Here is a 12,303-nt window from a genome sequence, read left to right as displayed (position 1 = left end):
GGAATCAAACCCACAACCCTGGTGTTGCAAACCCCATGCTCTACCAATTGAGCCACATGGGACCTCGGAATCACTTATAAACACTTTGGTTCTTACCCTGTCACAATAACTCCTCCCTGGCATTTGCATTCTTTGTCATGTCAAACAACACTGTATTCAAAGTGCCCACTATTATATTCTAACTGAATAATTAGAATTATCATTATATTTGCATGATTCCAACAGTTCAGCCAAGTGCTTTGCTCTAAATCGCAAGTCGAATCAGAATTGCAACATTTGATAAAAATAAGGCCTAAATTGTTAGCCCATGTCATGTAGCCCTACGTGGCAGTGTGGACATGATCTTGAATGAGTGCAGAAATTGATGAAAATACATATTATAATATTTTGTTAAATTTGTATTTAATGGTATAAAACAATCAGAATGGAGAAAGACCCATTGAATGTATGTGTTGCCACCCTAGGGTCACACACTACTCATGAAGCAAATTTATTACTTGTATTATTAAAAAACATAAAATACCGTAATATACTGTCACAGCGTCCATTTAAAATAAAAATACAGTGATATGATATTTGGTCCATATCGCCCAGCGCTATCTGTACCCCACAAATACAATCTGTAATGTCCCTTAGTCGAGGCAGGAATCTCAAACACAGATTCAAGCACAAAGACCAGGGAAGTTTTCCAATGCCTCACAAAAAATGGCAGCTATTGGTACAATACATTTTTTTTTAAAGCAGACATTGAATATCCCTTTGAGCATGGTGAAGTTATTAATTACACTTTGGATGGTGTTTCAATACACCCAGTCATTACAATGATACAGGCGTCCTTCCTAACTCAGTTGCCGGAGATGAAGGAAACCGCTCATTGAGTTCACCATGAGGCCAATGGTGACTTTAAAAAGGTTAGAGCTTAATGTCTTTGATTGGAGAAACCTGAGGATGGATCAAAAACATTGGAGTTACTCCGCAATACTAACCTAATTGCAGAGGGAAAGGAAGGAAGCCTGTACAGAATATAAATTCTCCAAATCATGCATCCTGTTTGCAACAAGGCACTGAAGTAATACTGAAAAATAATTGGTAAAGCAATTCACTTTTTGTCCTGAATACAAAGTGTTATGTTTGGGACAAATCCAATACAACACATTTCTGAGTTTCACCCTCCATATTTTCAAGGATAGGGGTGGCTGCATCATGTTATGGGTATGCTTGTAATCGTTAAGGACTGGGGAGTTTTTCAGGATAAAAAATAAACAGAATGGAGCTATGTACAGGCAAACTCCTAGAGAAAAACCTGGTTCAGTCTGCTTTCCACCTGACGCTGGTAGACAAATCCACCTTTTAGCAGGACAACCTAAAACACAAGGCCAAATCTACACTGGAGTTGCTTACCAAGAAGACAGTGAATGTTCCTGAGTGGTCGAGTTACAATTTTGACTTCAATCTACATGAAAATCTACAGCAAGACCTGAAAATGGTTGTTTAGCAATGATCAACAACCAATTTGACAGAGCTTGAAGGATTTTGAAAAGAATAATGGGCAAATATTGCACCATCCAGGTGTGGAAAGCTCTTAGAGACTTACCCACAAAGACTCACTGCTGTAATCACTTCCAAAGGTGCTTCTACAAAGTATTAACTCAGGGGTGTGAATATATATTTCTGTATTTCATTTTCAATACATTTGCAAACATTTCTAAAATCATTTTTTCACTTTGTCATTATGGGATATTGTGTGGGTGAGAACCCATTGAATACATTTTGAATTCAGGCTGTAACACAACAAAATGTGCAATAAGTCAAGGGGTATGAATACTTTCTGAAGGCATTGTAAGTTCTTCTCATTGTATGGGCGCGGTGCTGCACAGTAGGCTATATATTAGTATACTGCTAAATGTATTTAGGTTGTCTGCCAGTTCCTATTAATAGGCTGAGGAAAGTAGCTTTTGAGGTCAATTATTTCCAACCCCCTCTTTCCTCCGATGTAGCAGATATGTGCTTGTTGCTCAGGTTGACAGGAAATGCACTATGATGGTTTGGTAATGAAAAAACAAGCTCACTTAGCAATTCTTTGTGTCACTATTCCATAACATTGTCCAAGATGTAGTTCCATAGAATAGGTACTGTTGGGAACCTGTGATTCATTGCAGCTGAATCATATTCAAACTTCTTCCATGTTTGATATGTAGTATCTTCCTAAGAGTTTGTCTGGACCAGGTTTTATGGTGAACATTTGACATTGTCACAGATGATGGAATAGTGATCACTGGCTTTCCATCTATACCTGGTATTGAAATGTGTACAACTGAGTACATTAGAGTGTCTAGTTTGAGAAACAGACGCCTCACAAGTCCTCAACTGGCAGCTTCATTAAATAGTACCCGCAAAACACCAGTCTCAACGTCAACAGTGATGAGGCTACTCCGGGATGCTGGCCTTCTAGGCAGAGTTGCAAAGAAAAAGCCATATCTCAGACTGGCCAATAAAAATAAAAGATTAAGATGAGCAAAAGAACACAGACACTGGACAGAGAACTCTGCTTAGAAGGCCAGCATCCCGGAGTCGCCTCTTCACTGTTGACGTTGAGACTGGTGTTTTGCGGGTACTATTTAATGAAGCTGCCAGTTGAGGACTTGTGAGGCGCCTGTTTCTCAAACTAGACACTCTAATGTACTTGTCCTCTTGCTCAGTTGTGCACCGGGGCCTCCCACTCCTCTTTCTATTCTGGTTAGAGCCAGTTTGAGCTGTTCTGTGCTGAGAGTAGTACACAGCGTTGTACGAGATCTTCAGTTTCTTAGCAATTTCTCTCATGGAATAGCCTTCATTTCTCAGAACAAGTATAGACTGACGAGTTTCAGAAGAAAGTTCTTTGTTTCTGGCCATTTTGAGCCTGTAATCGAACCCACAAATGCTGATGCTACAGATACTCAATTAATCTAAAGAAGGCCAGTTTTATTGCTTCTTTAATCAGAACAACAGTTTTCAGCTGTGCTAACATAATTGCAAAAGGGTTTTCTAATGATCAACTAGCCTTTTAAAATGATCAACTTGGATTAGCTAATTTAACGTGCCATTGGGACACAGGAGAGATGGTTGCTGTTAATGGGCCTCTGTACATCTATGTAGATATTCCATTAAAAATCAGCCAGTTCCAGCTACAATAGTCATTTACAATATTAACAATGTCGACACTGTATTTCTGATCAATTTGATGTTATTTTAATGGACCAAAAATGTGATTTTCTTTCAAAAACAAGGACATTTCTAAGTGACCCCAAACTTTTAAACAGTTAGTGTATTTTTTTATATGCACTCTATATGTCCTTACTTACCCCCAATGTGTCAACAGCTGTATTTTACATTACCTTTAGGCATCATGCAGTCATCAAAAGGCATACAGTATAATTCATAAAATAATAAATCAACCGTTGCCTAATGGCTGAAATCATATGCATGTGTTGTCTGGTGAGTGGATTTAATTTACATTGCTTTCACAGTTTATTTTTTTTATTTTTACTTCAAGTCTCCTAAAAACTGTGAAAGAACATGAATAGTGCAACTTTTGTAATACTGTAATCATGTATTGATGTTGAATGCTTGTAATATTTGGCTCAAAATGTCTTATTTTACTTATTTGTTTAATTACTTTCCCCTCAGATCAAAGATTCTCATACTCAGGGGAGAACATTCCATTCACAAGCAATTGGATGAGAGTCTTATTTGCCCTTGGCAACGGAAGATGATGTTACTATGGAAACAACTTGTGCTGCTATCAATCATTGGTTGCCTTGCAGGTAAGATGTTTTACTACACATTTTATTCAGAAGGTATTTACTATTATAATTCTAGAAGCTCCAATATGATTTTTCATTCAAATGATGATTTATGTTTACATTAACATTGTTACTTGCACAATGTAAGTAGGCCTAATTGCTCTCTTTGTTACAAATGAGAAACTGCTCAGCAAACCAAAATTAGTTCTGTGAAATTTCCCAGAACATTTGTTAGGTCGCGGCAAAAGTTCTCATAACACAAAAACTATCCAGTTGTGATGATGATTGTAGAATGTTTGTATAAAAATCAAATCAAATTGCATTTTTCACACGCCGAATACAACAGGTGTAGAACTTACCGTGAAATGCTTGCTCACAAGCCCTTAACCAACAATGCAGTTCAAGAAATAGAGTTAAGAAAGTATTTGCTAAATAAACTAAAGTAAAAAATAGTAACACAATAAAATAACAAGAACAAGGCTATATACAGGGGGTACCGGTACCGAGTCAATCAATGTGCAGGGGTACAGGTTAGTCGAGGTAATTTGTACATGTAGGTAGGGGTAAAGTGACTATGCATAGATAATAATCAGTGAGTAGCAGCAGGGGTCAATGTAAATTGTCCAGGTGTCCATTTGATTAATTGTTCAGCAGTCTTAGGCTTGGGGGTAGAAGCTGTTAAGGAGCCTTTTGGACCTATAAAACATTTGCCTGATGTTGCAAGAACGTTACTAAAACACATTTAATCTGTTCTTTAAAGTTTCCCAGAATGTTTCATTAGGTTGTGGGTAAAGTCTGGTGAGAACAATGTAGGGACATCACAAAAGATGTTACCAAAACACACAAACTGCCCAGTTGCGTGGATGATTGTACAATGTTTATTTTTTTGTGTACAATAACATTCAACTGATGTTACAAGAATGTTCCCAGAACACGGATTATCTGTTCTTTCAAAGGTTCCCAGAATGTTTAATTAGGTTGTGGTAACAGTCTGGTGGAAAAATTGTGAGAACATCACATAATATATGTTCCCAAAACACAATAACTGTCCAGTTGCATGGATGATTATACAATGTTTATTTTAGGGTGCAAAACATTTTTACCTTATATTACAAGAAAGTTTAGTTTGTTCTTTAAAGGTTCCCAGAATGTTTCAATAGGTTGTGGGAACAGTCTGTTGGGAACATTGTGGGGACATCACAAAATATCTGTTCCCAAGACAGGGGTGGCAGCCTAGCCTAGTGGTTAGACTGTTGGACTAGCAACCAAAAGGTTGTAAGATCAATTCCCCGAGCTGACAAGGTAAAAATCTGTCGTTCTTCCCCTGGGAAAAAAAATATAAGAAATTGTTCTTAACTGACATGCCTAGTTAAATAAAGGTTACAAAATAACACAGACAGGTGATTATACAAATCAGGTGAAATTGTGCCTCATTAGCTCATTGTTATGGATGTGTCCAAATAAATGTCACTAGAATAAAAGCAAATGCTGCTGTTGTTATTCTGGCTGCACTGTTTGATGTGACTGTAGGTTAGCCGTAGTTGGCTAGCTAGCAAACGAGGGATAAGAACGTTGCCAGCTAGTATTGCAATGGAACACTTAGAACCAACGACTGGGTAGCGTCCATAGATGTAGAACAAAAAGACAGAATGACTAGGTCACTTCTCTGGCAACCGAACCGGAAGAACAAATGACCAGCCAGCTTGGGTTGCAACCCTAGATTTGTGTCGGGACTATATCTTGTGGAAGGGTGAAATAGTATGAATAAATATGTTAGTAACCCATTGTATAAAAGTGATAATATTTTAGGGTGCAAAACATTCACCTGATATTACAAAAACATTCCCAGAACACATTTCGTATGTTCTTTAACTGCTCCCAGAATGTTTCTTTAGGTTGTGGAAACATTGTGGGGAGATAACAACAGATTTGTTCCCAAAACACAAAAACTGTCTGGTTGTGCTGACATTCAGATAATGTTTGTATCAGGGTGCAGAAAACATTCCTTTGATGTTGTAAGAATGTTGACAGAACAGCCTTCCTGAGTTCTTTAACGGTTCCCAGAACATGTAATTAGGTTGTGGGGAAAGTGTGGGTACATTACAAGAGAGAGGTTTCCAAAACACAAAATATGCTCAGTTGTGATGACACTCATACAATGTTTAAGTTAGGGTGTACAGGACAATTTTGTAAGAATTCAATAAGACCGTTCTTATGATGTTCATAACATGTTTGTTTTAGGTTTAACTTAATATTCCGGGGCCTCCCAAGTGGCACAGCGGTCTAAGGCACTGCTACGCAGTGCTAGCTACGTCACTCCAGATCCTGGTTTGATCCCAGGCTGTGTCGCAGCCAGCTACGACTGGGAGACCCTTGAGGCTGCGCACAATTGGCCCAGCGTCTTCCGGGTTAAGGGAGGGTTTGGCCAGCCGGGTTGTCCATGTCCCTTCGCGCTCTAGCGTCTCCTGTGGCAGGCCGTGCGCAATGCACGCTGACACGGTCGCCAGGTGTACGTTGTTTCCTCCTGCACATTGGTGCGGCTGTCTTCCGGGTTAAGTGGGCATTGTGTCAAGAAGCACTGCGGCTTGGCGGGGTCGTGTTTCAGAGGACGCACGGCTTTCGACCTTCACCTCTTCCGAGTCCGTACGGGAGATGCAGCTATGGGACGAGACTGTAACTACCAATTGGATATCACTAAATTGGGGGGGGGATGCAATATTCCATTGATATTCACACAATATACACAGAATATTACAAGAACACTTAGAAAATGTTATGTTTAAGTTTTACCTAATATTACCACAGCATTCTCAGTATGCAAATTAAAGCATAAGAAAGGAGATTGGAATACATCCCCATTATGTTTCTCTACAGATTGAATGGTCATTTGCATTTGAAGACTATATTGTAGAGACACATGGCATTTTCATTTCATTCATAGGACATTTGAACAGCATTTAATCATCTAAACACAACCATATTTTTTAAACTTCACATGATGACAATATATAGCCATGGCAGTATGGTCACACAGGAGTTCCATGCTTCCTTTTCAGCGTCCTTAGACATAACTAACCCAGGGGAATACTGGTAACTGGGTTATTAACCATCATACTCTTTATATGCTGCGTACCCCTAGGCCCATATATAGACTATGAGTACTGATCCAGGATCACTTTTGCTTTTCAGATCATGAAAAATAAGACAGGAGGACCATATCAAGAACTTCATAATAGGAATTATATCGGGTGCGTTTTTTAAAAGTTGAACTGTCCATTTTTACACAATGTTTTGTTTTTTACAGTTAGTTTAAATTCTGCATGTCTTTCTAGATTTTTAAATCTGGATGAAATAAAGACATCCTCTCTTTTAGTAGAGTATACCTGAGCCTTCATTTCACATTTTCTTTTAAAATAAACATGGTTAAAGAATATTTGGGATTGAACCTGCAATCTTCAAATCTGCAGCCAAATCATTAACCCACTGCACCACCAGGTGATAACTGTAGCCTTGGGGGTTTTTTCCTGTCAAATATGGTCAATCAGGACACAGAACAGAATTTGAGTTATTAAAATGTTTTTGTAACATATATATATTTTTACCTTTGATTTAACATCAGGTGAATATTTTTTGCACCCTAAAAGAAACATTGTGGAATCATGGACAGTCTTTTGTTTTATGGGAGCATATATTTTGTGATGTCCCCACAATGGTCTCACCAAACTGCTCCCACAAACTAATGAAGCATTCTGGGAACCTTTAAAGAACAGATTAAATGTGTTTTAGGAACGTTCTTGCAAAATCAGGCAAATGTTTTATATATGTTATGAGAACATTTGCTGTGACCTAACAAATGTTCCAGGAACTTTCACATAACCATTTTTGGTTTGCTGGGAAAACATTACTGGTACATTGTGTTATTACATTACCTGGAAACCTAATGAGAACTTTGGGGTAATGTTCTGTGGTTGTTGTTACAGATGTTCTGCACAACAGTTTAATGAATGTTAGGAGAACATTCCAAGGATATTTAATAAAAATATATATATATTAATTCAAATATTTGGTTATGAAAAACATTCTTTGAATGTTTTTGGGATGTTGTCATCCTAGTGTTAGATACAACCCTAACTATAACTTAATGAGAATCTGGAAATGTTCCCAGTTTGCTGGGTGGTATACCTTTTAGGCAACAGTACTGCAATACCTCTCAATAGAGTGCTAGTTTGAAGTCGACAGTATTACACTGATGTGTGTGCGCTATGTTGTCTCTTTTGTCTCATATGTAAATGTTGGAAATCTAATGCTTACAGTGTTCCCTAAATCATTTTGAAGTGCTTTGGATATTCTCTAGATTCTGCTTGACGTTATGAACTGAAATTAACCATACTGTGCACTGACTACACAATTCTACAGAATCTGTATTGTATTACATTGCATTAGCCTAGATCTAATCTTCTCTTTTGCTGTTGATAAGAAACTGATAGAGACACTCACACAGTATTTGCAAGCAACCATATTATATTTCATAGTGACAAGGTTAAATTGATTAAAATGCAGTTTTTCATATACGGTAGGCTACTGTTGCCCTTCAGCCATCCCTTGAGCAGCCTACTGCATTTGCACCTCCAGGGACATCTGCGATTCCATTCCTATTCCTGTGTATGACATGTCAGAGATCATTATCAGGATCCTTGGGATGGAACTGCGCCTGCATTTTAGAACAAACCTCTTGCTACACTGGCTCGTTATGCCCTTGTGGTCACCTGGGATTGGGACAGAAATCCTCTCTCTCTCTCTCTCTCTCTCTCTCTCTCTCCCTTTCTATTTTCTCTCTATCTCGCTCTCTCTATCCCCCCTCTCTCTCTCTCTCTCTCTCCCCCTTTCTATTTTCTCTCTCTCTCTTTCTATTTTCTCTCTCTTTCTATTTTCTCTCTCTCTCTTTCTATTTTCTCGCTCTCTCTTTCTATTTTTTCTCTCTCTCTCTCTCTTTCTATTTTCTCTCTCTCTCTCTATTTTCTCTCTTTCTCTCTCTCTCTCTGTCTCTATTTCTATTTTCTCTCTTTCTCTCTCTCTTCTCTCTCTTTCTATTTTCTCTCTCTCTCTTTCTATTTTCTCTCTCTTTCTATTTTCTCACTCTCTCTCTCCCCCTTTCTATTATCTTTCACTCTCTCCCCGTTTCTATTCTCTCTCTCTCCCTCTCTCTCTCTCTCTCTATCCCCCCCTCTCTCTCTCTCTCTCTCTCTCTCTCTCTCTCTCCCCCATTTCTATTTTTTCTCTCTCTCTCTCTCTTTCTATTTTCTCTCTCTTTCTATTTTCTCTCTCTCTTTCTATTTTCTCTCTCTCTTTCTATTTTCTCTCTATCTCTTTCTATTTTCTCTCTCTCTCTCCCCCCCTTTCTATTATCTCTCTCTCTCCCCGTTTCTATTCTCTCTCTCTCTCCCCCCGTTTCTATTCTCTCTCTCTCTCTCTCCCCGTTTCTATTCTCTCTCTCTCTCCCCCCGTTTCTATTCTCTCTCTCTCTCTCTCCCCGTTTCTATTCTCTCTCTCCCCCCTTTCTATTCTCTCTCTCTCTCCCCCTTTTCTATTCTCTCTCTCTCTCTCTCCCCCCTTTCTATTCCCTCTCTCTCTCTCTCTCTCTCTCTCTCTCTCTCTCCCTCCACTGTAAGACAACCACAGCAAAGCAGATTTTGAATTTACATATAATACAGTATACAATAGGTATATGCTTTAAGGGGCTCAACAAGTATTCAAAACAGTTTTGAACAGTCCATGGAGGTTTATTTTATGTGTTAGTGCTATCTTACTGTTGAGGAATTTGTTTCCTCTATTTCTGACATATACTGTAAAGTTGGAATGTTTTTACCTTTTATTTTCACTACGAACATGATTTCAGAAATCATGTCAAATTATTGCCTGACTGATTGTGGTGAGATGTATGTACATCGATGTGCATACAGTATGTACAAAGACATAAAGCTATAGCATGAATCTAAGTTTAAGGACTTTGAATCATAGTTTGTGGAATCCACAGCCTACAAGGCTGGAAGATGGCAGATCGCAGGTTAACATTTACTTGATGACCTTTCTTTATTAAAAAAATCTAAAACCATGTTTGAACAATACCCTAATAAAATATCATGATTTAAGAGGATTGAAATTTGTTTCATAGTTTGGCAACTTTGTATAATACTATACATTAATATTAGCGGAACGTTGCAGCAGTGTTTTAAGAACTACTTCCATTATTGTTAAAGTATGTTTTTAGAATATTATTGGAACATCATGTCGTAACATTATAATATAACTTTATAAGTGTCTCACAGAAATGTTTGTTGTTTGTTGTTGTACACTATATATACAAAAGTATGTGAACACCCCTTCAAATTAGTGGATTTAGCTTTCCCAGCCACACCTGTTTCTGACAGGTGCATAAAATCGAGCACACAGCCATGCAATCTCCAAAGACAAACATTGGCAGTAGAATGGCCTTACTGAAGAGCTCAGTCACTTTCAACGTGGCACCATCATAGGATACTTACTACCTTTCCAACAAGTCAGTTCATGAAATGTCTGCCCTGCTAGAGCTTCCATGGTCAACTGTAAGTGCTGTTATTATGAAGTGGAAACATCTAGGAGCAACAACGGCTCAGCCGCGAAGTGGTAGACCACACAAGCTCACAGAACAGGCCCGCAGAGCGCTGTAGCGCGTAAAAATCATCTGTCAGTTGCAACACTCACTACCGAGTTCCAAACTCCCTCTGGAAGCAGCGTCAGCACAATAACTGTTTGTCGGGAGCTTCATGAAATGGGTTTCCATGGCCTAGTAGCCGCACAAAAGCTTAAGATCACCATGCGCAATGCCAAGCGTCGGCTGGAGGGGTGTAAAGCTCGCCAAAGTTGGAAAAGCGTTCTCTGGAGTGATGAAACACGCTTCACCATCTGGCAGTCCAACCGACAAATTTGGGTTTGGCGGATGCCAGGGGAACGCTACCTACCTCGAATGCATAGTGCCACTGTAAAGTTTGGTGGAGGAGGAATAATGGTCTGGGGCTGTTTTGTATGGTTCGTGCTAGGCCCCTTAGTTTCAGTGAAGGGAAATCTTAACGCTACAGTAATGACATTCTAGATGATTCTGTGCTTCCAACTTTGTGGCAACAGTTTGGGGAAGGCTCTTTCCTGTTTCAGCATGACAATGCCCCCGTGGACAAAGCGAGGTCCATACAGAAATGGTTTGTTGAGATTGTTGGGGAAGAACTTGACTGGCCTGCACAGAGCCCTGACCTCAACCCCGTTGAACACATTTGGGATGAATTGGAAGAGCCAAGCCAAATCGCTCAGCATCAGCGCCCGACACCATTAATTCTCTTGTGGCTGAATGGAAGCATGTCACCGCAGCAATGTTCCAAAATCTAGTGGAAAGCCTTTCCAGAAGAGTGGCCAGAAGAGTGGAGGCTGTTATAGCCGCAAAGGGGGGACCAACTCATGCGCATGATTTTGGAATAAGATGTTCGACGAGCAGGTGTTCACATACGTTGGTAATGTAGTGTAGGTATTAGTGCATTGATATCAACATTAGCTGAATTCTATTTATTTGTACTATTTTCTACATTGTAGAATAATAGTGAAGACATCAAAACTATGAAACAACACACATGGAATCATGTAGTAACCAAATAACTGTTAAACAAATCAAAATATATTTTATATTTGAGATTCTTCAAATAGCCCCCCTTTGCCTTGATGACAGCTTTTCACACTCAAGGCATTCTCTCAACCAGCTTCACCTGGAATGCTTTTCCAACAGTCTTGAAGGAGTTCCCACATATGCTAAGCACTTGTTGGCTGATTTTCCTTCACGCTGCGGTCCGACTCATCGTAAACCATCTCAATTTGGTTGAGGTCAGAGGATTGTGGAGGCCAGGTCATGTGATGCAGCACTCCATCACTATACTTCTTGGCATATTAGGTCATTGTCCTGTTGAAAAACAAATGATAGACCCACTAAGCCCAAACCAGATGGGATGGCGTATCACTACAGAATGCTGTGGTAGCCATGCTGGTTTAGTGTGCCTTGAATTCCAAATAAATCACAGACAGTGTCACCAGCAAAGCACCCCCATACCATAACACCTCCTCCTCCATGCTTTACGGTGGGAAATACACATGCGGAGATCATCTGTTCACCCACACCGCGTCTCACAAAGACACGGAGGTTGGAACCAAAAATCTCCAATTTGGACTCCAGACCAAAATACATATTTCCACCAGTCTAATGTCCCTTGCTCGTGTTTCTTGGCCCAAGCAAGTCTCTTCTTATTATTGGTGTACTTTATTAGTGGTTTCTTTGCAATAATTCGACCATGAAGGCCTGCTTCACACAGTCTCCTCTGAACAGTTGATGTTGAGATGTGTCTGTTACTTGAACTATGTGAAGCACTTATTTTGGGCTGCAATTTCTGAGGCTGGTAACGCTAATGACCTTATCCCCTGCAGCATTCCTGTGGGGGTCCTCATGAGA

At 39.5% G+C, this 12,303-nt stretch overlaps 1 protein-coding gene across 3 annotated transcripts in view; it reads left to right on the top strand.

Moving 5' to 3' along the window:
* The window catches only part of LOC115150880 (contactin-3-like), a 72,250-nt gene that overhangs the window by 15,185 nt on the left and 44,762 nt on the right, over positions 1 to 12,303 (top strand). The window contains exon 2 of one of the 3 annotated variants that reach the window (XM_029694658.1): positions 3,667 to 3,803. In XM_029694658.1, coding sequence (XP_029550518.1) covers positions 3,749 to 3,803 — 55 coding nt within the window. In that variant the 5' untranslated portion in view covers positions 3,667 to 3,748. Of the gene's footprint in view, positions 1 to 3,574; positions 3,804 to 12,303 lie in introns of those variants that run through there. The other 2 variants (XM_029694659.1, XM_029694657.1) reach the window with 2 other exon arrangements.

The sequence above is a fragment of the Salmo trutta genome, chromosome 16, assembly GCF_901001165.1.
Source record: "Salmo trutta chromosome 16, fSalTru1.1, whole genome shotgun sequence".
Lineage (NCBI taxonomy): Eukaryota > Metazoa > Chordata > Actinopteri > Salmoniformes > Salmonidae > Salmo > Salmo trutta.
The sequence above is the reverse complement of the archived record's forward strand: the minus strand, read 5'-3'. Positions and strand labels throughout refer to the sequence as shown.